The 27,943-nt window shown below is 37.8% G+C and overlaps 1 protein-coding gene across 5 annotated transcripts in view; it reads left to right on the forward strand.

The window, feature by feature from the left end:
- Positions 1-27,812, forward strand: part of FBXL4 (F-box and leucine rich repeat protein 4) — a 63,799-nt gene extending 35,987 nt beyond the window's left edge. For 4 of the 5 annotated variants that reach the window (XM_065681184.1, XM_065681188.1, XM_065681187.1 and 1 more), the window contains 3 exons: positions 8,509-8,580; positions 10,520-10,832; positions 18,146-27,812. In XM_065681184.1, coding sequence (XP_065537256.1) covers positions 8,509-8,580; positions 10,520-10,832; positions 18,146-18,309 — 549 coding nt within the window. In that variant the 3' untranslated portion in view covers positions 18,310-27,812. The remainder of the gene's footprint in view (positions 1-8,508; positions 8,581-10,519; positions 10,833-18,145) is intronic. The other variant, XR_010613164.1, reaches the window with a different exon arrangement.
- The last annotated feature ends 131 nt before the right edge of the window (positions 27,813-27,943 follow it).

Raw genomic sequence — 27,943 nt, forward strand, 5'->3', positions numbered from 1 at the left:
TGAATCTGTAAATGAAAATTGCTGCATTAATGTCTCTGACCAGAAGGCATTACTTAAATACATTTGTGATTGTGGCAGTAAAGGGTAGGGTGGAGGGTTATCCCCTTCTGCAAACACCAGTTGAAAAATGTAAAAAGGACCGGTTCTTACATCTGCTGGCAGCTTTTTTTCAACCTGATTGGAGAGGCCAGCTGAGCTGGAGCCAAGTGGGCTGGCCTAAGCAGTCTCCAGAAGTCCCTTCCCAATGCTCAGCTCTTCTGTGGTTCTGTTCCTTGGTGCTGATGGCACTAATGGAGGACTTAACCTATGAGCTTTGTCCTCCTGATCTGTGGTCAGGACAGTGGCCAGTTGTGAGATGGACTGCTTTTATGTGCCACACTTTTCTTGTCAGTGAAATTTGCATAATAGCAACTTTCTCAGCTTGTAGCTGTGGTATGGAGATAGTTACAGAAGACTGAGATTCTCTAATATGTATGGTACTCTGCATAGGGGTGTGTATAGGGTCTTAAAATACCGCACCTAAGTTGCAGGAAGTTCGGTTAGTTACAAAGCTTAGCCTTTTTCCTCTGGAAAAAGTTAGTAAAGGATTGCTAAAGAAAGCTTGCTTAAGAGGTATAAGCATTTCTTCAAAGTAAATGATTGGAGGGCTTCAGTTGTTATCTCTGTCTGGGACTACAAGGGTATCTGTTGTTCCTAAAATCTCCCACAAAACCTACCTCATAAAGGATGAGGTGACCTCTTCAATTTGCTTCCTCATGAAATGACACCACATAATACAGGGAACTGGAGGACTTAAGCATAAAACAGTTTTGACCATCATTTAGTTGTAACTTGGTATGCGATTCCCTGCCATTTTCTGTAACTGCCATTTTCAGTAACATTTTATTTAATGGAAAACTAAGTTAAAGAGAAGTGAAAATAGATAGAAGGAAGGTGAACAGCTTGAATAGCTTTATAGATGTCTAGATCCAATCTTAGTTTCCAGAAATGGTATATTACGTATTTTGTGTGATACTGAATGTTCATGTACTACCACAAGACATCCTCTTTCTATCAGAAATAAGATACTGAGAATAAGTATTTATCCTTAGAACTCAAAGTCTTATAAATCATTTGAAAATTAGTGCTTTCTGGGAAGATAACACACATGAAAACTTTTCCTGAAAACTAAAGGTAGCACTGCATAAGTATCTAAAATTAATTTTGTGTTCTTTAACAGGTTAAACTCAATGACTCTCATGCTTATAAACACACATATTGACTCATCTCTCTAACCCTCTCAAGTTCCCTCATATCTTTAACATAGTTGTTTCAAAGTATCATAGTACCAACTAGTACATAACTAAAATTATATTGATGCCTTAAAATAGTGGGAGGGTGGGAAAGACCAGAAGCATATTCTACAATTTCTTTGATTGAATGAATTTAGGTAAGGATTGATTGTATTTCACCTTTACTATACATTTGTTTCTCCATTAATAATGTACTACATTGTTATTTTTGTGGGAAGAATTGCTTTGGGGATTATTGTAGATAAGTTTTTAGGTGCCAAGGTACAATACTTTGAAATCCACAAAGATTTTTTTTTTGTTTCTTTTTTTACTTTTTAATAGGCAATATTGATTTGCCCTGTTGTACCTTTCAAAATTAATGTTTCAATAGAAGCTTACAAAATTCTCGCTTTGCATTGGAAATGTTTCTTAATTTCTGTATTAGAATAGCAGATGCCAAGTAATTTCTGACAGTTCTTTGAGAGACTGTGCCAAAAAAAAACCCAGATCCAAACAGTTGATTTTTTTGTTTCCTTCTTGTGCTTTACAATGCCAAAGGTGTGTGGGGGGGGGAAAGAATTCTGTATTTATAGATTTTTAATTACTTCTGACAATCTTAACAAAATTGCCTTTTACATTTTCATGAGGTGCTTGTAATTACAAATATCTATAGCAGTAGTGGCACTCATTGAAATAAAATTGTTTGCTTCCATCTGAGGCTTTTCTTGTTTGATTGGTTAGGTTTTTTTACCATGGATAGTCCTACTCTGGCAAAACTTTTTTTTGGTGCGGTCCTGTATGAAATAGAACTTTTCTGGCTTAAGAAAAGACTGTGATAAATTATAAATGCAAACTTTCAAATAGTTGATGTAAACACCAGTAAAAATGTTTCTGTAGTATTTTTGCTACTAAAAGCCAAAATCAGAGAAGAACTTTCTGAGCTGTGTTACTAGGGGAGGGGAGGGAAAGGATTGATTGTTACTGGTTTTGTTTTCCAAGGAGTCTTACTAGAACTGCCTTTTATGCAGTTTTACATACAGAAATAAATTGCCATTCCAAAGATGTAATAGTTGTAGTCTTAAATAATCCAGTGATGTACTGACATCAGGATTCCTTATCTCTGCTTTACACAGGAACACATAGCATTTGCTATTCACTAAGGTATTTCTGGAAGTTCTAAAGCAGAATTAACATTTAGTTGTGTCTCAGTTATTTTCCCTGAAATTGGAAGTAATTTGGCTCATTTTCTGAAATGCTTTGGCAAAAGTTGTGTACATCAATTTGTAGTAGAAAGAGGAGAAGCTTGCCATATGGAAGAAGACAGTTCGGGATGTTTCCTTTGGCTGGTATTTTGAGGAGGGGGGTATCTCTCCAAAGGGTCAGCAGGAGACAGCAGAAGCCTTTTTCTGTCTGAAGGTAATGATCACATCATATGTGACCTGTCTGTATTAAGCCTGCATGTGTCCCATCTATTAGGTAAATTCTTATGGGGAAAACTACTTTGCTGCCCATGGAATCACTAACCATTGAACTCTTCCGAAACATATCCTTGGTGAAAAGCAAGCTGTTAAGTAGGACAGGTCTTACCAAAGGAGATTTGAACTGTTCGTGTGAAATTGGGAAGGGAATAAACTTGTAGTCATTAGTCTGCCCTTCAAAGAAGTTTGGTCTCAATTCCGGTAGTCAGGCCATTCTAAACATTTACACGTACCCTTTTGATTCAGATTACTTGATCCCAATAAATAACCCATGTGAGACAATTACCTCAATGTCAAGTAGTAAATACCACATATGTGGTTCTGTTCTTGATTTGCCAAGAACTTGTTTGTAGTTTTCCTTAAGTGAGTGGTGGCTTCCTGCCTCTCTGCTTTCCCATGTCTTCCCATGCTTTTATGTCCTTATTACTGGATTTAACCCTCCTCATTCAGGCAAGGTTGAATTTTCTGTCTTGGATTTTCATTCAGATAATTAGTTGTTACTAAATGCAACAATATTGTCAGGTGTTCTGGTGCATAAATAGGCTCCCAAAATATAACTGCATAGTATCAAATGTATACTGACTGTTTGATGTCGTGTATTAATTGCCTAATTACTGTATCAAGTTTTAGGTAAATGTGTTGAGAAATTTACAAATTGTGTACAAATTATTTGTACACAAACAGCATGTGACAGCTGGTGATTTGGGTACTGGATATTCAGGATTCCACAGTTCTTTGCTAGCCAGCTGATCAAATCTTTTGATGCTTTCCTTATTTATCTTATGAAAAGGTTATTGTGGAATAAGCTTGTCTAAATATGTTATCTAGTACAACTGGTTAATATAGTCGTGAAGACCCTGATTCAAGTATTTTTTACAATATTTTAACATAGATCTGTAAAGTAAGATGAAAATGCTACCGAGAAACCTCAGTAAATACCGTGATAGAACCTGTTATTAAATATAACAACCTCATAAATTTATATGCAAAGGCAACTTGCTGCAAAGACTCTTCAAGATGCATTTTTTTGATGGGGAGAGAAATAACTGAAGTGCAAAAATGAAATTGTAGTCTTTAGGAACATTATTAATTCTTCAGTATTGTGGAAAAAATGCAATATTCTTATTGTGGTGATCTTGCAAAGGTAGGCATGTTATCTGATATCTGCCTGCAACTAATGTTATACAGTTATTTGAATGTAAGTGAAGACAACAGAGTTTGTGGGGGGATGAGTCAGGAAGGGCTTGAGATTAGGTCATCACTTGGAAATTATAAGAAAAAACAATACAACTTTGTCCTCTCATATAATGTAATTGGGGGGAATGGGTATTAAAGGATACATTTTTATTTATATATGCCTAACTTTAATTTTTAATGTTAAAGAAAAACCCAAATATAAGTCCTGTGTAATTCGGGAGTTTTCTTTTCAAAGAAGAAATTGCAGGAGAATAAAAGTTTTGTAAAAAAGATTTACACTCTCAAGTTGTTTCGTTGAGCAGCTGGAAGAGTTCCCAACTTATGTCAGAGACAGTTCTTCAGAGAAGGGGAGAAGACAGCCCTTTCTTTGTTCCCAGCACAAAAAAACCCCAACAAAAACGAAACCACCAATTTTAAAAGCTGGTTTTAAGATCTTTCTATAAAAAGACGGCTTATTAAAAGGTGCAGACTGTTTCTTCCCTACCCCAAGCCTAAAAGTTAAACATTGGGTGTTTTTAGCTCTTCCTTTAATCTTATTTTCATGCCTTTTACTATAGTGCAGCCATTAGGTGATAGCCATATTATAGTGCATTTGTATTTCTTTTACACCTTTTGCATGTTGTTTTTTAGTCTTGGAGTATTTGACAATGAAACCACAATGACTAAATAATATTTGAAGTGCATCTTTCACAGGTGTGCCATATCTGCCACAGACAGATGGTTTTTCTATTTGAACAGATATTGAGCTCAGGCTATCTGTTGGATGCTTTCCTTATCATACTAACATCAGAAGTGATTTGTACTTCCTGCCAGATCATGAATGCAAAAAGTCCTGAAAAAAAGGTCAAGCAAGATTCAGTCTTGCCAAGTGTATTACTCGGACACCAGTATTTTGTTTCTGCACTGATGGGTTGTCTCTGCAAACCAGCAACAATCTTGAAACATCCAAGTTAAACTTACATATGATGTCTAAGGTCTTTAAAAAGACAGGTAGAATACAAGTTATCCCAGTATCAGCTATTGAAGCGTACACAACACATAAATGTCTTCCAGACTGCCCTATGTTACAGACTTTCGTGTTTGTCAGACCTCTCATCTGGAGTGAGTTAGGATCGCAAGCAATAATCTAATCTCTTGTCCAAGGCAGGATCAGTACTGTTGATGTGCTTTCTGGCAGATGTTTGTCTGACCTGTTCAAAGACTTCAGAGACTCTTCAGGCAGTCTGCTCTCATTTTCTGAGGTGTAGGACTTACTGCCGTGGCCTAAAATCTATCTGGAATCTGCTCTGTAAGCTTGTGTTTAGTAGGAATATCATATCCTTCTGATAAGTTTGATATCAAGAGTCTTATCTCTTAAAGCAACTCCTGTGCTGTATGTTTTCTTCATCTGAAAACACCTTTCCTGGAATGAAGCATTTTATTTTGTCCCTTTGGACTCTTCCTGTAGTCTATGCATCTCATAAAAGTTGATTGCTTTAGTAGCTTTTGTTTTGGCTTGGATGGTAAAAGAAATTTAGACACTAAAGCCCATACATACATTACTCCACAAAAAATCTTAGCTTTTGTTTCTTTTCAGAGTGGTTTTTTTTTTTTTGTGAGTTTTTGTTTGTTGAACCAAACCTTACCTTTGATTCAGGGGAAAATCAAAATTTCCATACTATGCATGTCTTGGCTACTAGGCTCAAGAATGGTATTGCATGGGTAGTCTTTGGTTTGACTGTCTCTGTCTGGCTGAGAAAGTGAAATTAGACTCCAGGTTAAAGCTCACTGATTCAGAATTTAGGTGGCCTCTTAGCTGCTCTTGTAAAGCACTCTAACATCAAAGTTTGGCCTATGTTACAGCTTCAGGGTTGGGTGATTGCTTTGCTCTTCTTCTTTGCTTAAATAGGAGCGTTATCACTCATCTTGTATTGCAAGTCAGAGAGATGAATTGTAGAGACAGATGGCTTGAAACAGACAGGTTATTACAATGATAGTCCTTCTATATGTAGTACATATGGATTCTGTGAGCTGCCATTCTCTTCTGCTATTTTCATGTCTTTTGCCACCTGGATTCTCAATTGACTGAGGCACAAGTAGGCACGCACAAAGGGTTTTTTTCTTCTTTCTTGACATATGCAAACCCCACCTCAGTTACAGAAGAACAGGCACTGTTTCTGAAAGAAATCTGATTCGTTGTGTGTAGGCATGTGTGTGCCCCAGAAGAGGAATTAATATAGCCAGTATAATTAATGTTGAGTAAATAGTTGCTTACACTTGGGCTTGACTTGGCATGATTTATGATGGTACAACGTGGTGTTCTACCAATCTTCCTTCTATTACCCACATTCCTAGTGCTTTTTCTTAAATTGTTTGGGTTTTTTTAAAATAATTGTTTATAATAATACTTCAAAGTTTATGGGTTGTGAAAAGACCTTTGAAAATGTGGACTCAGTGCACATCAATACAGAAGGGACTGTCTCACATTAGAGAGGAACTAGAAAAAGTATTCTGAGATGAATCAAGTTACTGTTAACAAAAATCTCAGTTATCTAATCCAGATAACTATGAATACTAGTTGTCTTACCTATTTCACTGCTCTCTGAATACAGTGTATGGAATTGATCTTGCCTCCCTACACTGTTCACAGTGACAGTTCGCTTTCACATTGTATGTGTTAATTAAAGAAAGATATTGCTGTTTCCAGTCCTTTCAGGCCAATGTTTAAATTCCAGTCTGGAAACCATTACTGAAAACTATGGTGGAATGCAGCAAGGTATTCAGCTTTCCTCCAGAATCACCTAAATACCTGCAGAAACTCTCTTTAGAAATGTGTGCAGTCAGAGACTGATTTATTTAGCTCAGTATTTAAGGTTTATAGAGAGGAGGTTGAGGATTTTGCTTTTTATTTGTACACCTGAGTAGGTTCTACAGCTCATAGCTTACACCGAGTTACTTGTTTATTCAGGCTTTAATGATCACAGTGAAGCATTTGCTCGATAAGTACGTTACTGGATATTCACACATTTACTAGCTTTAAGGTGTTCTTAAGTGTTACCTCTTTAATAATGACTTTTTAATGCTTGTGTTTAATTACCTAGCTACCTTTTTCTGTAAAAACATGAATGAAACTAAAGCAGGCAAGCGGACTAGTGGCTTTATGAGACCTCTGCAAAGATGCATGCATAGTATCTACATTTAGGCTGCCTTTGGTAAATCATATCTTGGAAGGCCAAGTTGGAAGCTGAAGTTCCATAGATGTTAAGTGTTGGGTGTTTCCCGTTGCTCACTGGAGACACGAAAATTAGATGTCTGAAATGGTCTCCATGAATGCCCTATACTATGTCCCTGTTTTGTGTCTGCCAGCCTTTCAGTTCAAGGAATCAAATATGTCTTCGCAGTCGTATTACAAAGGATCATGTTCCTGCCAAGTTTCATTAGAATATAACTGAAGAAACTAAATAAAGTATTAAACTGTAAACTTTCTGAAAACAGGTAAATTTGTAATTAAAAAAAACCCCAACAAAACAACCTGCGTAAATTATGCTACCCATGCATACAAATACTGTTAGTGTTCTTGTAGGAATTCCTCTTACTAGCTAAGGGTTATTTTGTCCCTTGTATATTGCTTGGGGGTTGTTTTTTTTTTCTGCTAGAAACTGTTGTGCATCCTGTAGAAATCCACACTTGTTAGTATTTTGTGAAACTTACTCCTGATTTCACGCTCATACAGATTACAAAGTCCTAACAAAATGATGAATGTATTAAGTATGATGCATAGCTATTTGCGATTTGAATCCCAGACCGTGTTCTTTTTTGCGCTGTATTTCAAACTACAAAGCAAAATATGGCTACGGACAATGCAAAAGAGTCATTTCTGTGTCTTAGAAACACAAAAACTCGTGAAGTTTCCTTTGTTGTGGAACAGAACAGCATTGTACTTTTGTAAGATGCATCTGATGTTCCAGTCCAATTTCAGGCTGAGCAGTGTGCAGTACTTTCTGAAAAGATTGGCCATGTTAAATGGCAGGAACATGACTGTAAAATGCACGTTATATCTGTTTCAGTTTGCATGCTAGTAGTGACAGGTGCTCAATGGTTGTCAGCATCCTTGTCAGCGTGGAGACTCCTTTGACATTAAAGTCACTAGCTCGTTCCTGATACTGTGCACCTCTATTGGCAGTTCCATCAGGCCATAGCTGATAAGTGAATGTCAGAGCCTTCTGGTATGTCTTCAGCTCTCTGTGTTTTTGGGCTGGCCTTGCCTGTTATTTGAACTTGCCACGCTTCTTCAGCAGCTTTCCTGTGGGAAATGAGCAGATAGGTCATGAGTATATAGGTATCTTCAGGGCAATGCAAAACCACATCCAAAGTGACTTGCATAAAGGTTTGTAATGATTACCGTTGCTTTAAGCCAGTCAATGGGTGAAGTACCCAGGGACTCATTAAGTGACATTTGTGGTGTCTGTAACAGAGTTTTGAGCTGTATTTCAGGAAATGCAGTGACAGCCTTTAATGTCTAATTGACCTCTTCTCTTTGTTTCACTTTCCATATTTCCTTCTGATGTGTTCCCCCGTGGCAGCAAACAGCCCTGCTCAGTATTCTGAACTTCTGCTCAGAACTGCAGCACCTCAGTCTGGGCAGCTGTGTCATGGTGAGTACTTACACCACTCAGGGGGTGTGGGTTTGTATGGGGGTGTGTGCAAACACTTGCTTTGGAACCCAGGCTGGGGTTATGTTTCATAAAGACATGTTAAATGCTAGACTGATATTATACTCTCTTAAAGGGTCCAAGATGAGCGCAGTTTAGCCATATACTTAAGGCTTATATACTACTTTAGAAGGTCTAAACCAGCTTGTAGGCTTTCTCACAGTTGTTCAACTTCTTCCTAAATTTTTGGGCATTCTTTATATGCATAATCACTTTTTCTTTCCAAAACTAGTAAGCAAGACTTACTTATTTTTATTCAGACCAAAATCATCATTTCTAGCAGATTAACGCTTGTGTCTGACCCTGCAGTACCACAAGATAAATATTTTCAGTAAAAGCCACTTGTCATAGACTTGCTGGGAACACTGATGATTTAAAAAAAGAGAATACAGGAACAGCAGCAATTCCTGCAGGGCACTCAACTGAGCTGTATTGCCTGTACGTGCCAGAGGCAGAGAAAACTTAGCTGGTCTTCCTTATAGTTCAAGAATCATAGAATGGTTTGGGTTGGAAGGGATGTTAAAGATCTTATAGTTCCAACCCCCTGCCATGGGCAGGTGTCCTGGGTTCAGCTGTAGCAATCACTTTTTTCCTTAGGGATTAAACCACAACAGCAGGGACACCTTCCACTAGATGAGGTTGCTCAAAGACCCCGTCCAGCCTGTCCTTGAACACTGCCAGAGATGGGGCAGTCACAGCTTCTATGGGCAACCTTTGTCAGTGACTCACCACCATCACAGGAAAGAATTTCTTCCTAATGTCCAGTCTAAATCTCCTCTCTTTCAGTTTAAAGCCATCCCCCCATTGTTCTATCACTACATGCCCTTGTACAAATTCCTCTCCAGATTTCTTGTAGGCTCCCTTTAGGTACTGCAGTGCTGCTATAAGGTCACCCCTGAGCCTTCTCCAAGCTGAACAAGCCCAACTCTCTCAGCCTCTCTGTCTTCATAAGAGAGGTACACCAGCCCTCTGATCATCTTCATGGCTTCCTCTGGGCTCACTCCAACAGATCCATGTCCTTCTTATGTTGAGGGCTCCAGAGCTGAATGGGGTGCTGAACGGAGGGGTCTCACAAGAGCAGAGTAGAGGAGCAGAATCACCTTCCTTAACCTGTTGGACATGCTCATTTGATGCAGCCCAAGATACGGTTGGCTTTCCATTCTGCAAGCGCACACTGCTTGTGTTGAGCTTCCTGTCAACCAGCACCCCTAAGCCTTTCTCCTCAAGGCTGCTCTCAATCCATTGTTTGTCCAGCCTGTATTAGTGCAGAAGCAAGTGATAAGGGAGAATTGGCTCAGCCTTCCGTGCTTGGACTCTTGGACAGAAGAGGAAGGCAGTGTTGACTGTTTTTTCAACAGTCCTTGTCTTCCTATGGTTTTTGCTAGTGGATTTCATTTTTTCTGCCTGTATGTTTGGACTTTGTTTCAGTCCCTTTGGCTTGCCCAAAGTAACTAGTAAGACTTCCATGAGAAGATGCAGCAACTAGTCAGCCTAGAATGGAAACAGAAATATTCTTTAATCTGCATGTGCTTATGGTCGCAGTGCCCACGGTCATAAAAATCAGTTTTAATCATCTTTTAAAAGAAAAACAACTGTGGAAAAAAAGGGGGTGGGTCAGAGAAGAAAAGACTTTTCACTGCCTTTTCACTGATCCTTAATATTAAGTGAATTAAAGGCACCTATATCTGGGGGTTGATAGGAAATTTATTTTATTTTTGTTGCTTTTAAAAAGGAAACCTCTACTATACAATAGTTTTTAGAGCTCTTTAGAAATGACAAATGCTTAAACCAGATCTGTAGGTGTGTTAGCAAGCAAATCTTGAAACACCTATGTATGTCTGGAAAGATGGTATAGATGACAAATTGTTTGCTTTCCTTGCAGATTGAAGACTATGATCTTATAGCAAGCATGATGGGAGCAAAATGCAAAAAGCTTCGCAGTCTGGATTTGTGGAGATGTAAAAACATAACTGAAAGTGGAATAGCAGAATTGGCATCAGGCTGCCAGCTTTTGGAAGAACTTGATCTTGGCTGGTGCCCTACGTTACAGAGCAGTACAGGCTGTTTCACAAACCTTGCACGTAAACTCCCAAACCTGCAGAAGCTCTTTCTTACAGCCAACAGGTCTGTGTGTGACACAGACATTGAGGAACTTGCTGCTAACTGTACGCATTTACGGCAGCTGGATATATTGGGTAAGAAAATGTGAGAATACTGTTTTTTATCTTCCTGTGTCTCAGAATTTGTGCAGTTAAAGAGTCCTTAAGACAAAACTGTCTTCTGGACATATTTCTAAATAAACATTTCTTAAAATTGTGGTTTACCATTAAAAAAAGAAGTTTTACTCACTGCAGTGAATTTCTGTCTCAGAATCCAGTGTATTTGTACCAACCATGTAATTTGACTAATTAGTATGAATTGCTTAAACTGAGATTTAAGTGCAAGATTTTTTCAGTACCTTTTAGTTTCATGGCCATTATTTTTTACACTGAAGTTTTTTTCTTCTGACTATCAAAAGATGCAATTTCTTAACCTTCTTTCTGCTTTTGTTGTTTTATTCCTTTGAAGCATGACAAAGTATATTTATAGTGTGAGTCTGTGATCAATAAACAGATTTCTGCTTTTACGCAATACAGATATATCAAGCAATATTGAATTTCTTTGTCACTTTTACTTAAAGAGGAAAAGGTAATTAACAGCAAAACTTAAAATGCACTTTCTAGTAAATGGGAAGGAAGCGATGAGGGGCAAAAGGTACAGCAAACCTTGAATTTCTAATCCTCTGCAGCTTCTATTGTTAAAAATATTTTTAGAAATGTAAATACACTTTGGGCTCTTGAGTAAAGACTTAGAATACAGTTTTGCATGATACTAAATTTATTATTTTTATGGTGGAATGTGAGGTTTTCATTTTAAAATAATGTAGGACAGCAGGGGTATTTGTGACATCAGTGTGGGAGAAATGTCTTCTTGCTTTTACTGACTCATTTTCATAGGGCTAGTTGAAAAGGGAAGATTTAAATGAAAGGAAGTAAAGTAACTGCACTGTGTATTTTCAATTTTTAATACTTTAAATATTACATTTGAGAGTGATGCTGTAAAGAACTGAGAGGCCTCAGACTGAATAATGTTCCAAGCAAGTTTAAGGCTATCAGCATGTCTCATTACAAAAAATTTACCATATGGCTTCAGACTGTCATTCCGGTATAGCTAGTACGCTCTTCCATCATGAAATATGTTTCTGCTCCTCTCTGAGAAAGTTGCCTTCTGACCAGCATGGGAAGAAAAGATGAACAGCTAAAAACTTAACTCCACCTAATACAAATTGTAGAGACTTGATGTGTGTGTCCACAGGAGGTAATGTGTTTTGTGTATCCCTAAGGAATCTTACTTTGTAGCTCGATTATCAACATCACATTTCTCTCTTCAGACATGAAAATTTCCAAACGTCATGGTGAATGAAGTCTTTCATAAACACGTATGTTCCCCTGACCGCCCACTTCCATGCATTTCTGTTACAGCGGCATTGTGTCTGCCCACAAAATGGTCTGACCTTTTCGTTACACCAGAGGCTGCCCAATGAATAGTTTGGCTGTGTTATATCCTGTGGATAGTCTTGCTACTTCTGTTGCCTCTCTGCTGGCAGTGAAGGTTTGTTGACAGGCTTCTTCAGCATTTGAATTCATCTTTGAATTTAGTTTGATGCCTTGCTGACATTTTTGTGGAAAAATAGCACATGAACGTGGAAAAGGAATTTGTTCTATTCTCTGTGTGCTTGCCCATATTCCTGAGTCAAGTGAACTTGTAGTAAACCTTTCCCTGTGAGACAGCATGTTGTGTTCAGATAAATGCTTTCCAGGGGATATCCAACTGAACTATCCAAAAGAAAGGGTAGTGGGTTAAAACTTAAATAGGGGAAGTTTAGATTGGATATAAGGAGGAAGTTCTTTACTGTGAGGGTGGTGAGGTACTGGAATGGGTTGCCTAGGGAAGCTGTGAATGCTCCATCCCTGGCGGTGTTCAAGGCCAGGTTGGACAGAGCCTTGGGTGGCATGGTTTAGTGTGAGGTGTCCCTGCTCATGGCAGGGGCATTGGAACCAGATGATCTTGAGGTCCTTTCCAACCCTAACTATTCTATGATTCTATGTTACCAAAAAACCTTAATATCTGTCTTCCAGACCTCACTTTTTTCCTTCAGGGGAATATTTGGTTGAGTGGAAAGAATGTTGTCTTTTGTTGTAAACAACTCATTGCAACATGATACAATATGTGTGAAAGAGTTACTTAGCTTTTTTGTCAACAGCAAAGAAACTCTGTTCATTTCTTTGTCTGAATATGGGAACCATTGCAGCCTGTGGTTAAAAGGAAGCGTTGTCAAGTAGAACCACACCAGGTCATCTGGAGGCAGAGTTGCCAGGTGTTCCCATGTAAGTGCAGAAATCTTTGTTGTCTGAACTAAAGAGCTAGTCTCTCACAGTGCAGGAGTACCAAGAAAGTCATAAATCTCTGTATGTGCTCTAACTTCTCGCAGCTGATGTAGAGCCATCCTGTTACTATAAGCTACAGAAATGCTTAGTATGTTTTTGTCCTTTTGAATGAGTGTGACAACAGGTCTGAAGCTGTTAGAGGCCTGAGGTCAGTGCTTAGCTTTGCAAGAGTAACCTTGAACAGTGGGTCTTCTCTGTGATCTGAAAGAATGAGAGGTGCTCTCATTATATCCTTTGTCATCTCCGAAGTACAGAAATATCTGGCTTGTACATGCCTTGTAAAGGGTGTAGGAGTGTTGCTGATAGGTTAGCAGTGCACATCATAAGGGAATTTCTTTTGCTTCAGCAAGCTGTTTAAAAGCTTGAGGTTTTTTTATGCTTAACTAAGTAGGGATCAGAATGTCATACCTTGCACTGTAGTCACCAGAGCTGACAATACTAGCCTGGTTTTTCTGCAGCTGTTAGAACTTAAAAACCTGTCAGGGCAAACTTTTTGTTTTGGTTATAGATTATTTATCATCACAATAGCTTCAGGACTGGAAGAGTCTAAGCCTCTGATAGAAATCTTGAACTCTGTGTCTTTCATTTAAGTATTACAAAATGAATGTTATATATACCCTGGATGCTGTTTTCAGGTACTGTGGCTTGCTACCCATCTGTCCTTTATTATTATCATCTGGCAATCCCTTGTTACATAATCAGAGGACTCTATACAAGATTGAAATTGCCACTTTTCAAGGGCTCCATAAACTTATTGGCCCATATAAAGCATTATTTGATGGTAGCTGTGTTTGTGGTGTGTAATACGTACTTCAGAAAGTAAACTTCTGTTTAAAAAAAAAAAAGAAATCATGGGTTAGATCCGTATCTGCTATATTATAATACAGTTTGGAAGAGGAAGCATGATGCATGTCACTGAGTGTATGAGGGTGTGCTTCTTGAAGTTTTAGTTGTGGGGTTTCTTTTACTCATTACATACAGAGCTGTCTGCTTACAAGTATCATTTCCTTCTCTGCCCACATCTTTTCCACTGACTGAAATGGCAGGTTTCTACCCCGTCGTAGAATGATCCAGCTGTGATCATCTGACACTTTTGTGGTGATGGAGTGCATCATCCAGGGCTATCAAAAGTTGTGGACACCTCTAGACCTGTAGTTAAAAACTAGTCTTCAAACTGTGATCAGCATTGAGCAATGTGACAAGTCAGATGACAACCCGAATTGGCAGTGCCAAAAGCTTTTCTTGTACATTATATCACCTGCTTTGTTCTGTTGCTGTGGGGCTACCAGCTGCTGTCAAGGGTGAAGAATAAGTCATCTGAACCTCACTCCCCAAAATTCGTGACTGCCTGTGTCCTGCACAAAAAGGGTAATGGAAAGTAGATGCCCTTGTTAACACAGAATTCATGTATTCCTATCTACATGCCAACACCTCCCACACCTTCCTGAGCAACAGAAAACCCAACTGCCCCCTTGCCAGCTGTCAAAATTTTCAGCTTTATCTTGAGAGCATCAACACGTAGTTAGTCAATTCAAACAGGAAAATGTGTAGAAAGCTACAATTTTGAATTTGAGTTGTGTGCAATAGATTGAATAAAATGCAAGGAATAAAAGGCTGGTCTGGCTGCTCTAAGGAAAGGAAAAGTAAGAACATTTGAGGGGATAGTGCTTGATATTTGTCAGTCTCTCTACTCTTAAATACCATTTAATGTGTAGTAATATCCCTTGCCCTAGAGATTGGGGCTGTAACATGTTTTATAGCCATCATACTCAGGTCTTCTGAACAGCTCTACAATTTGAAGACTTTGATGTATGCTATAAATGAAATAATTTACAGGCAATAATCATTCTAGTAGACAAATCATTACTCAGAAGTGTCTTTATGCCAAACAACAAAATTAAATAACAGATTTTAATATACTGGTTATGTATTTATTCTGAGAAATGGCTGATTAGTCCATGTAGGACAAGTTGTAAGTAACAAAGGTCCAAAAGCCTCTGAACTCTAGAAAAATGCACTCTATGGGTAATGAGCAGGATATGTTGTCAGCCTTTCAAAAGCAAAGGAAAACATGTATTACACTTCGGAAGTGCTTTTGAATGTGCTTTTAAGAAACCACATCACTAATTGTACATTGCATAAATAAAAGTAAGACTGCAGATGATGCTTGCTTAGCCTGTGGTATGACTAACCAAACCCCAACCAGGTTGCTGGGCTTTTTAGCTTGTAGAAAAAAAGATATTCCCTAACATAAAATTGTAAGTCTGAAGAGTTAAAAAACAGGTGCAGTAAAACATGCAATTTAGGATGGCCTGCTTAGACTGAGATCTTTAATGGATTTGTAACTTAGATGAAACGGCAGGAGAACTGTCGAAGTTCAGGTAGGAAGGGATGAAGAACATCCTACACAAAAAAAAAATCTGTGGCTAGGCATCTAGGTCTGGCATTTTTTGTAGAAACACATTTGGATCTTGAAGCGTAAAAGCTGTTATGTGTAAATAAGACTGGTTTTAAATGAAGGTGCTGCTTCAGTAGCAATTTTAAGGCTTGATAAAAAAAAAAAAACGGGTAGCATAATATGTTGTTCTTAAAGTTTCAGTTGGGATGGTAGAGCAGATCCTAATGGTAGGACAGTGGTAAAATTTATGGTCAAGCAAAGTGAATAACTGAAAGTGTATTACAGAATTTCTGTATATGGCCGTAGGGACTGTTACATCAACCACCAGACAGTTGTGGTGACAGTGATCATATAATGATAAGGGAGTTAAAAGTCACAATAATGACAAGCTTTGATTACCTCCCTGTAGGTGAAGTAAAATTCGGGGGCATGATAGGAAAGATTGTTTTTTGGGTGATGTTAAATGATGTCTCAAAACAACTAATTTAAGAGCCTGTCGTAGAAGTGAAGACTACAGTTAGATACCCCCTTGCTTACACAGAAGAGTACTGGAGACTACTAAAAACAGAGGCATCTTTCTGGAAATAAATCCTGTTCAGAGAAGGAAAATAGGAAGATAAAGTTTTTAAAGTGAAACAAAATCACAGTAAGGCAGTATGAGATATTAAGGAACTATTGGTAAAGGTAAATGCTAAAACTGTATTTTCAAATGTGTTAAAAGAGGTTACCAGGAGAGTTACTGAGTTTGGTAGATGCTCCAGATGTGAAGGATTACTCAGATCAAGAAGGCCATTGCGGCAGAACTGTTGTCTGTCATTAGGGTTCATGGCAAGGAGGATCAAGTAGGCTGCTACATCAGAGTCATTCTTTCCAGGAGATTAGCCTGGAAAGCTGCTTTAAATTGGAATGCCAATACAGAAAGCTTTTGAACAAATCAATACATTGAACAATAATAAATTGTTAGGGCTAAATAGTATTTATGCAGCGGTTCTAAATGAGCTTAAATACAGAGCTGTGGAAATCTTATTTCTGGTGTGTGGTCTGTCACTTAAATCAGCCTTAGCACTAGAGAAATGACGGGTTATGTACATGGGACAAGCTTCTCTAAAAGGTGCAGGTTAAAAGCTGCAAAACAGTAAGATCACCTTTTGCTCTGTGAAAAGCAGTTGCATCCATGAAGTCAGTCAGTTGGTGGACATGAAGGCCATTATGATATTTTGAGGGAGAGCTGCATCCCTGTGAAGATAGCGTAGTTATGCTCTCTAGTCTTTTAGGATTCCTTGGAGTTCCTCATGATCATGATCCAGTCCATAAAGGTTTGGATTTTCAAAAGCTTCAGCCAAGGTTTTTCTGCTTTTGTGACTTAGCTGTCTTCTGGGTTATGAGTGTTTCAAAGACAGCAGAGAACAATGAAATTGTCATTGCTGTAGTCACTGAGGTTCTGTACTGACCTGCTTGTAAATAATACAGGCAAAGGGGTGGATAATGCATTACCAGAGGGTAATTCGCAGCCATTCAGGGTAGAAAAATTGTAAGCTGAAGAATTTAACACTGAAAAAATACAGAATGATTTTATCCTGCGTTATCATCTGATACTTAGTAAACAGATTATAAAGCAGGAAGAAAACATTCCATCAAATGCAAAGTTATTGCATGAGGCAAAATAACATTCACTAAGAATACGGGGGGAGGGGACTTTTATGTTAGTTACTGTTTAGTAGGAAAGAGATCCTGTGGACAATTTTTGGAAAACATTAGCTCATTGCTCAGCATCATTCCAACAGGCAAAGAGGATTTTAAGATATTTTAGGAAAGAAATGGAGAAAACACTGTAAGACCTCATTTAGAGTTTCTGGCTCTGTGCTTAGTGCACTGTGTAGCTCCAGTTCTCCAATTTTAAAAGTACTAAATTAGTGCAGAAACAAGACAACAGGGGCCATCTGAGATGCAGAGGAGTCTGGAAAACAGGCAGCCTTGAGGGAACAGAAAGGTGTCCACAGGATTATAAATGATGTGGAAATAGTTTAATGGGAGTGATCTCTCACTGCATATTTGTGATTCATTGCCCCTTAATTATTGCAATTAATAGTGTGTTTCAGGTTTATGTGGGGGGCGATTGTTGGTTTTGGGGTTGGGTTTTGTTTTGGGGTTGGTTTTTTTTTTGTTTGGGTTTTTTGTTGTTGTTTTGTTGGTTTATTTGGGTTTTTGTTTTTTGTCTTTTTTTTCTGTAAATAATACTGGCCTTGACCATAGACAGGATCCTAGGCTAGGTGGCTTTTTGGGGTGCAGTTCAGCTCAAGGTGGAGCTGTGTAAGTTGAAGTGTCTCCTGACAGGTGTGTGCAGTCATGTTGGATGTATAAATTACAGAGCCAGGAGAGCTTTTTTTTATCCCACTGTAGTCATCCAGGCTTAGTTTACTTGCCCAGGGTAGCCTGCCTGGCTTCCAGATGTTCCAGTAAGGCATGGTTCTCCTCCTCTGGGTTCACCGGTCTTAATAAATACTATGTTACAGTAGCATTTGTTTCATAACACAGTATCAAGTAGCTTTAAGAAAAAAAAAAAAAGTATTATTCTCACTAACTTTACAATTTGCTTTGTTTCTTTTTTTTTGTTTTCGAACAGGGACAAGGATGGTAAGCCCTGCATCTTTAAGAAAATTGCTGGAGTCTTGTAAAGATCTTTCTTTACTCGATGTGTCCTTCTGTTCGCAGATTGACAATAGAGTTGTCCTAGAACTGAATGCCAACTTTCCTAATGTGTTCATAAAAAAGAGTTTCACTCAGTGACTCACTACTTAAGCTGCTGTGAAATTCATTGGACGGAGTTGTTTCCTGTGAATTCGTGCTGACTTTTTTTAAGAAGACTATAAATCTGCTATGAAATAGTGGAAAGTACTAATTATATAAAAAAATAATTGGGTAAAATACATGTAAGTAAATTATGCGTTTCTTAAAGAGTTGATATTGCACCTAAGAATTGTTTTACTCTGTATTAATTGGTGGCACTGCATGTTTTTAAATACCAGCCACCTATGTGGCTTTAATGAGAAGGAAATTAATAATGTCGTCTTAAATGTCCCTTTATAGAGTGTTACACACAATAAATTCTGTTTATATCCAGATGGAAGCAGAATTTCAATATTTAGCAGTAAGAAAAAGATTGGTGCTTCCTTTTTATGTTATGTTTGTATGTGTATATATGAATGTATACAGATGTATTTGTATATACATAGATACTGTAGCATTCTCACTTGGTCTGCAGCATAAGATGTTATGATCTGGGCTATAATTAGTTGTTTGAAAACCTATTTATGATTGTAAGAATGGATTTAAAAGACACTTCGTCGTCTTCAGATTTTTGGCAGTGAATTGCATCTGATACATTTTTCTCCCTCCCTTCACCTGAAATAGATGTTGTGATGCTTTACAGTCCAGCCTAAGTGAGACAACCAATAAATGAAAGAACCTTCCACCTGAACTTAGAGCAGAAGCAAAAGAGAAAATTGCCAGATTCTTCTTGGTATTGGATATAAAGTTGGAGCCAGGTACTTAGTGTCATAACTGGTAATGTGTAGAAAACTCCAGAGCACTTTTCATTTCAAATTTCTGTCACAGGCAAGACTTGATTTGTGATACATCTGGTTATCATGCAGAGTACCATGAAAAATAGACTTAGGGTAATGCATTACACTGGCATCAAATCTATTGTCAAGGGTAAAACCAAGCATGTTTGTTCAGTAAAACAGCAGTGGAAATATAGGATAGTGGGTTTGAAACAAGGGCAATGTGATTTGGTGATTTAATAATCACCAAACATTAGCATTGGATTTGGTTTGATTTTTTGTTTTGGTTTGGTTTTCCAAGAGTTGTTCACTCAAAGTACTATTGCACTTTCTTTAGCACTGTTTAGGCTCTGAAGACGGAAAACTATCAATGGACAAATTCTTGAGGTTTCTTCCTTTTGCACTTTCTTGGATGAGGATTTTCTCCTTTTTTTTCTTTTTTTTTTTTTTTTCCTTCCTTGAGTACCACTGCTACAATATGTTGCTATGTACAGCTTGAATTTAGAATTTTATCTTTATAGCCACTGTTGATGAATATGGACCATGAGATATAGCTTGTCATTTGATATTAATTCCACTATTCTTGTATTGATGGCACTTATTACCTACTGGAACAAGAAGAAAATTATTTTGTCCAGCAAAAGAACATTATTGCACTGAAGATCACTGGCAAAGAATACTTCAGTTTATGCAGTAAATAACTGACTGCTACTAGAGGACTGCTACGAATCACTGAAGATTTGACAATCTCTGTGACTCCTGAATGAACGCTTTGAACTCTTTGTGCTGGTGCCAATACTTTATAAACCATGTCATGAAACAGCTACAGAACATTTATCTAATCTTAAAGAATGACCTTTTTCGTCAGATTTTTCAATTTTACAGAAACTTTTGGGAATTCCAGATCCAAAGAAGGGCATGCACAGTTGGCTTTTTGATTTTCTTCCACACAGATGGCACTATGGGATTTCCAACTAGATTCTGCCATTCCATTATTTTTTTTCCCCAGAAAACTGGACATTGTCAAGAGATCTTTAGCTTGATTTACATTTTTTCCACACTGACGGTTGTCAGCTTTGGTGTGCTTCTATATGAGACCTCATTTCTTTCAGTCAGGTTTGGGTTGATTTATTTTTCTGGGAACTTAAGCTTTTAACTTTTTTTTCCTACAAGTAATATTTTTTCTTGTAATTGAGTATTAAACATTGTTTTAGAGAACACAGGTTCAGATAATGGGAGTTTACAAAGAACAAATGCTTTTGTTGTGAAATTTCACTTCTCAGGGTGCATCTGTATTTATCTCCTTTTTTTCCTTAACGATCCTTATTTTTCTCTGTAAATAGAATGGGATGTGGATGAAGTGATAGCCATTGTGCCTTTGAACTGGTAAACTTGGTAAATAATACAGTTTCACATATACAGCATCAGTGAATCAAATAAGAGGTTTTGTAATCATGTATGTGTAAAGGATTTCATTCTCTATTGCTTTTTAGGTAGTATAAAGGAGGTTTAAATTGATGTTTTGTTCATACTAAAGGATTTTTATTTTTTTTTTCTTCCATTGTGCCTTCAGTTTGCAATTGGTTTTGTCAGGAATCCTCTTGTCACTTGAAAGGTAAATTGAAGTCTGCTTTTTATTTGGACTATTTAAAACTCAGCTATTGCTAACACAATTAATTCAGATAGCTGAGAAATAATTGGGGTATACTTCCATCTGTAGTTGTAGACTTTAAACTTCAAACAGCGGGTAAGAAGCTCTTTTAGCTGTGGCTTTATGTGTCTTCCAGCAAAGAGAGCATAGATCAGACTTGACATTTCTAGTATTTCCAGGGCAAAGACAGTAACATGCTTTTAGACCTTCCTTATACATCACAAAGAAGCAAAAATAGATCACTGTCTTCTTAGTTGTACTATTTTATACTTGTGTGTGTATATGTATACATGTATGTGTATAAATTATATATACACACACGTATGTGTCTGGGATTTTTTTGTATGTGTGTACATACTTACATGTATAAGTCTCAAAGTTTTTCATATAGGAATTACTTTTACGACGTAAATGTAATAGCAGAGGGTGTTTCATGGCAATTCTGTTTTCAACTGTTGTTTTACTGTACCTAGAGACTGAGTTCCTCTCCACCCATGCAGCAGGAAAAGCCTGGGCAAGAGGTGTGCTAGATTTCCTGTGATGCTTTGCCTAAGTGCCTTTTGGTTTGTTTACACGTGAAAGGTATTACAGGGTATCATAGAGTGTGAGTGCAAAGTCCGATAACTACTGTGGACTGTCTCCTTGTGAAGTAGTCATATAGAGGGAAACTTACTCTAGTTTTATTTAATCCAGACTGAATGATGGTGATTCCTTAGTTGGAGGAATTAAATTATTTTGGAATTAGGTCATCATCTCCAACACTAGACCATCCCTCAGTCATGTTACCTAAATTGTGCTTTTGAGGATATTACATTTCCTTTTATCTTGTCCTTTGATCTTGTCTGTCTTTGTGAAGCATTGTAAAAGATGCGCTTTGGCAGCAAATGTTAAAAAATCCATTGCAAACACGTCCAAAAAAAAAAAAGAAAAGAAGTTTGTTCTGAAGTGCTCCTGTTCTTAAACTAAAGAACTAAAGGGGAACTTTCCATACTATCTGTATGAAGTTGGTGTGGGATGGCCTGTAGGCAGAGATGTCACTCTTTTGGTAATTTTAAAATGAATATGACAATTTTATCATTTAAAGCAACTTCCCAATTTTTAAAGGCTTCAATTCAGTAGTGTCCTTCCTTGTATTCAGAATTCTGAGCTGTCTGACTAGATAGATCTATGGAAATGGATGGGGTTTGTGTAATTTAAATTATGCACATGATTAAGTACATTAGTGAGCAGGATTTGCATTGATAACCAGTTTTGCGTAGGGGTTTGTACCTCTACAGTCCCTGTGTCCTCCAGAGTCCAAATTACATACCAAAAGAGGAGAAAAACAAAAAGGAAGACCCTTGTTTCTACTGCCTGATTCTTTCATTGGAGCTCTCATGCTGACTTTTCCAGATACAAGATGTAATTATGGTACACAGTGAGTAGAATTCATCTCACTGAATACTAGCTCTGTGAAAGTTAGACATCTAGTTTAAAGAAGGAATCTGGGCACCTCTAGAGAGCTATTAATCTCCTCAGATAGATATTTAAGGAAAGTAGAATGAATCATGTTCTGGAGAGCATCTCTGGAGACTCTGGAAGCTGTGATTTACCTTAGGTTAGATACACGGCTTTAGAATACTAAACTGAGATTAATTCCATCCAGTGCTGTACTACCTGTCCTGCAGTGGCAAAAAACAAGATTGGAACAATGTTCATTCCCAAACCTCAAATCTATCCAAAATCTGTCCAGAAAGAAGCAAGTTAAAGAAATGCTGACAACTTGAAAAGTCCTTGTTTAAAATGCAAGGATCTACTTCTGCACCCGAGTCCCTTGCCAATGCCTGTGGTGTGTCTCTGGGGGCTTGGGGCTTGTTATTTTTCGGTTGGGTTTTTTTTGGTGGAACTGCATCCCCTTTCCCTGTTGTGAAATCTCATGTACCTAACTGGCTCTATGTATAGTTCTGTGAATGCATGAAATTAACAGGCAAATGAAATTAATGTATTGCAGCTATTTTTATAATCTTTCATATTGCTGTAATTAAGATTATGGCTAGTTTAACTTGTCTCCTGTCGTCCCAAATGTTACCAGCTGTGCATTTGCAAAAATTGTACGTTTAGTCCTGGTTCTGATTCTGTGTACTTATTTCATCTTACGGGATGCGTTTCCCACGTCACATCTGCAGGACTACTAAATTTACAAAAGCTAAACAAAATGTAGCATTTTATTATATATGTTATGGGGTTGACATGTTCATTATTACTCTTTTGCAATGATTCTGTAAGTTGTAGCTTTTGAAATTACTAGGCTAGAAAATGCTGGTTTACTGCATCTGTGTATGCTATGTTAGACACAATGTTCTTCCCAAATGGAGGTATTTGTCCTTCACTGAGATTATGATTTCTGTGACTTTAGATTTCTGACTTGATAATAAAATCCAAGAAGGGCTCTTTATTAAATACTAAATATTAGGGACAGGCTGTGGTAGCTGACATTAGGAAGGGCTAAGGCATGGGTCCTCTGTGTTACAGATCCTCATGATCTGCGAAGATGGGCCTCAGCAAGAGCTAGCTCTTTTTAAGAAGATTCAGCCTCAGTAGTAGCAGGCAATGTTAAGATTTTCCTTTTAAACTGATGGACTAAGTACTGTTATTTTAGTTCGAGTTATGTAGCTCTAGTTTCTCCCTGTCTTGTTTTCATTTAAGAATGATATAAGGCACAGTCAGGGCACACACATAAATTGGAGGGCATCCTTTATAATGATAAAATTATAAAGGGGAGTGTTTTATTCCTCTTTTTCTAAAAACAAATAAAAAAAATCCCTCAGCTATTTGAAAGCTCTTTCCCCTTGGATACTGAAGAAATGCAAATGTCAAGAAAATTGAGAAAAGAAACAAAGGGACTTACCCAGATTTAAGTGGAAACTCATGAAGGGGTGGCCAGAGCTATTTACAGACACGAGGAAAGTAAGCGCATTGTTCTAGATCAGCTGGTACCTTTCCCAGAAATTTAATATCCCATATAATTTTGTATGTTCATATTTCTAAGTCATGTTTTAGCATTTAGATGCTCTTAGTATTCATATATGTGCTTATGCAGCAATTCCTGATGTCTCTTTCGTTTTTATGAACTACGTGAAGATTTTGGTTTTTTCACTTACCACTGCCCAGCTGCACTTTTTGTTAGACTCTGAAATGATTTGTGCATGCACACACAGATGCATATACACACAGATGCATGTAAGACTTAATTGCTTAGGGTTTTTGTGATAGTTTTTGAGGACAAACTACAGGTTTGTGGTAAAAATGGTAAAGAAAAGGTTTGATTGTTCTGTTTGCTTCAGTGTCCTGATTGCTGCTGGTGGTAGGGAGAAGGAAAAAGAAACTTGTGATGTTCAGAGCAGTCACGAGAATCTTATTTGATTTTTTTTCTTTAGGAGAAGTAACATTTTTCTTGGTTTAGGTTAGTAGGAAATTTAACTTAGTAAAATAAAATTTTGGTAATGTTTTTGACATACAGTTCTGTAATGTACAGAGCAATGTGATTAGTTTACAGCAGACTGAACGTTTAGTTCCCATATTCGTAATACTTGTTTACATAGATCTTGTAATAAATCGGGATTGCCATGCCTTAAGTGACAGTAGTTTCCGCTTACTCTATTGGAAACTGTTCATAGTATCAAAACATGAAAAATTGAGTTCAGATTAAACAGAGGACAAAGTTTATGAAACACTGAACTGTGAGCATTTTAGGGAGACACTGTATATAATTGTGGTGAATTCCCATTTTTTGTGTATTTATTTACTGTTATACCATTGTAAAGACCTATTGGGTCATGCAGTCCTCTGCTCACTCTCAGGAGATGAGCTCTCTATCACACCTTGGTCTCTTCAGATTTATTTTCTTCAGGGTATTGCCATAGATTTCTGCACATATACACTCTTTTGAAATTAATAGAGGAAAATCAAAAATAGCTGGTTTGGCTGTGATTTGGAGTTATTTTGGAATAGTTACTGAAAGTGAAATAAAATAACCAGGAATTGGTGTGTTCGCAGGGGAACCTTGCATTTTCTGATTTAACTTTTGACAGACAAGTCCTAATTGCCAGCAGTCCCTTAAGGCGTCTTAGTGAAATCAGTGTAATGGTCTCGCTCTAGATCTTCCTAGTGAGCATAAAGCCATTACAGCTCTTAAGCATCTTGTGGCATTTTGAATTCATCTCCTTACCAGGCGCAATGTGGAGTTAAGGTGTGTGGAGATTGGCCTCATCTCTGAAAGTGAGGTGTGTGAATTGCCTGGGGAAATTTCCTGCTCACATTTATTCCTGGGTGTGGATGAAAATGAAGGGCATCTCCAGGTCTTGAAATACAAATACCTCAACCCACCACCTTTATATTCATCTTAAAATAGTAGGTCTCTCCCTGCCCCCCCTCAAATAATGAGCAACAAAATACTTGCACTGTATTTATGATTTAGGTGATATGGTTTAGCATTGGTCTTGGCAGTCCTGGGATAACAGTTGGACCCGATGAAATTAAAGGTCTTTTCCAGCCTAGCTGATTATATGATGTGATAGTATGCTCCATTTTCTGCCCCAGCAATAGGAGTTTGTGTAATGTCACAACGAACTCCTACTGTGTTACCTTCTAAAGGGACTGATTTCTATTAAAGTTGGAAGAGCAGTAATAGAGTGAACAGTTCGGGCGCTATCTGTAAATGGCTTTGTTATGCATGCTATGTCAGTAAGCACCCGAAGCAAGTTATGCCTTTTTTTAATAACCAGTTGAGAAGGACAAAAGGGATAATTGCCTCTAAGCACATTTTCTATGGCTGGAGGACATTTAATTTTAAATTATCTAATTTTAAATAACTGGGGTAGGTGCTAAAGTTAGGAAACTAGTCTCCTAGGATGCCTTCACTCTGGGTGGATGGTTCTTCCACAGGGTAATTCAGACTGGGAGATCAATCTTAAACTGAGGTCTTGAATTGACCTCTGGAGAAGCTGAGGTCCATGTAGACCACATAAAACTTCTGTTGGAAACTTCCCGAACTATGTGTGCTATCCTGACGTGTGGATTCTGGGTAACAGGCTTTGTACCCCTCAGTGCTCCGTGTTAGTCCCCTAGCTTCTCCTGCTTCCACTGAAGGAAGGCCACTGCTTTCCGTGTTCTGTTGTTGAACTGTATCTGCTCCCTACAAAATATCTTGGCTAAAGCTGGAAAACCTTTTGTTTCCCAGTAGTAGAGTGTTTAAAGTTATGGGTTTATTTTTACCCTCCCAAGTCATAAAGAGTCAGAGAAGTCTGCATGGAGACCTCATAGCAGCCTTCCAATATCTGAAAGGGACCTGCAGGGATGCTAGGGAGAGACTCTTCATTAGGGACTGTAGCGATAGGACAAGAGGTAATGGGTTTAAACTTAAACAGGGGAAGTTCAGGTTAGATAAGGAAGAAGTTCTTTACTGTTAGGGTGGTGAGGCACTGGAATGGGTTGCCCAGGGAAGCTGGGAATGCTCCATCCCTGGCAGTGTTCAAGGCCAGGTTGGACAGAGCCTTGGGTGAGATGGTTTAGTGTGAGGTGTCCCTGCCCATGGCAGGGGCGTTGGAATGAGATGATCTTAAGGTCCTTACCAACCCTAACTATTCTATGATTCTAAGTCAGGTATTAAAGCCAGCAAAAGGAAAAGGGCATTTAATTTAAGTGAAAAGAGTCAGCAGCAGCAAGTGAGAGCATAGTGATTGTGCATATGTTTTAATTCAAATTAGTATAAACAAGGATAGCCACTCTTGATTGTGTTCCAAGGCTCCTTAACTTTTAAATAGTTCATCTTGGTACTATGTCACAAAGATGTGCAAACTGAGGTTGTTTATTTTCACCTCATAATGGTGCTTCAAGCCCTCAAGTATGAAACGCTACTGTGAACATACGAGAAAATGCAAGTCCAAACTGGCTCTAATAAATTTCCCAAGGTCCTTTGAGAAATACACGTTGGAAAACTAGAATTAGGCTAGTAAGAGCATATTTAAAGTGTGGTGAAGGCAGTGGTTAGCAAGACCAAAAGTGGGAGGTGGGGGGCAGCAGTTCATTGATATGCTTTTCAGGTCTGTTTCCTGACCTTAAGCTACATGGGCCCATGAAGCTAACATCCACTGCTTTGCACCATTGCAGTCTTGAATATAGCAAATATTCCAAGAGCCGTCTATATGTGCAATCTGCAATACCAGATCCGTTCTCTGTGCTGTCATTCAATGTCGTACGTATTCAGCATTAACCCCATTTTTCATTTTGTGCTCCTCTTAGTACACTAGCAGTGTTTACCTGAGCATCATGTCTGTATTTGTTTTTAATATTCCCCTCTGAGGCTTGTGCATTTCTTTTATACTTATGCAAGAACTTGATTACATTTCAAAATCACATTATTTTTTTCCCCTCTCCTTATTCAGCTCAACCAGTAGTAAACAAAAGGGACGTTACTGGTGTATTACTTCTGTTCAGACTTGACTGCTGCATCTTCTCTCCCTCTGTGTAAACCCAGAGGTGTCTGTGCGTATGCAGACACAGCTCAGGCATAGATGCTTGGCCTCTTCTTGTTTGAACACCTTTGACTTGTACCGCATAATATGCTTTGGTAGTATAAGGCAGGGGTTTACTTGAACACACACAAAACAGAGATGTTAGCCCTGTATTTATGAACAATTGAATTTATTATGGAGAAATCATCGAATGCCTTATATTGCTAACTCAAAGATAATTTCTTTTTATCTAAAAAAGCTAATTACATATTTACACCCCGGTTATTTCTGTTTAGTAAATTAAGCCTGGTTTATTCTGACATGTTGGATCATTTAAAATGTCATAATACTGTGTTGTATAGTTTTATTCCATTACTGCCAGTACAAATAAATTATAATGTCCTCACTGAGTTGTTGGTGTCTGCTAATTCAGAGATGACAGAAATGTGTTAAAATATATTCAACCTATAATATTTATCTTGCTTTGCACTTAATTTGTTTCCCTTCTACTGTGTTGAAAAATACCAAGTGTACATAAAATAATGAATAAATAAAGCAGAAAAAAATAAATAGTATTTGTCTACATTCATTGACCTTTTGTGCATTCATTTAAAAAAACAGTGAAATAAAACACAAACTATAATGCATTCAGAGGAGTAGTTTGGTCATATTTTTATCACTGTTCAGTTTGAAATAACCTGCCCCAGATGTTTTTA

Source organism: Lathamus discolor, chromosome 5 (assembly GCF_037157495.1).
Source record: "Lathamus discolor isolate bLatDis1 chromosome 5, bLatDis1.hap1, whole genome shotgun sequence".
NCBI classification, from domain to species: domain Eukaryota; kingdom Metazoa; phylum Chordata; class Aves; order Psittaciformes; family Psittacidae; genus Lathamus; species Lathamus discolor.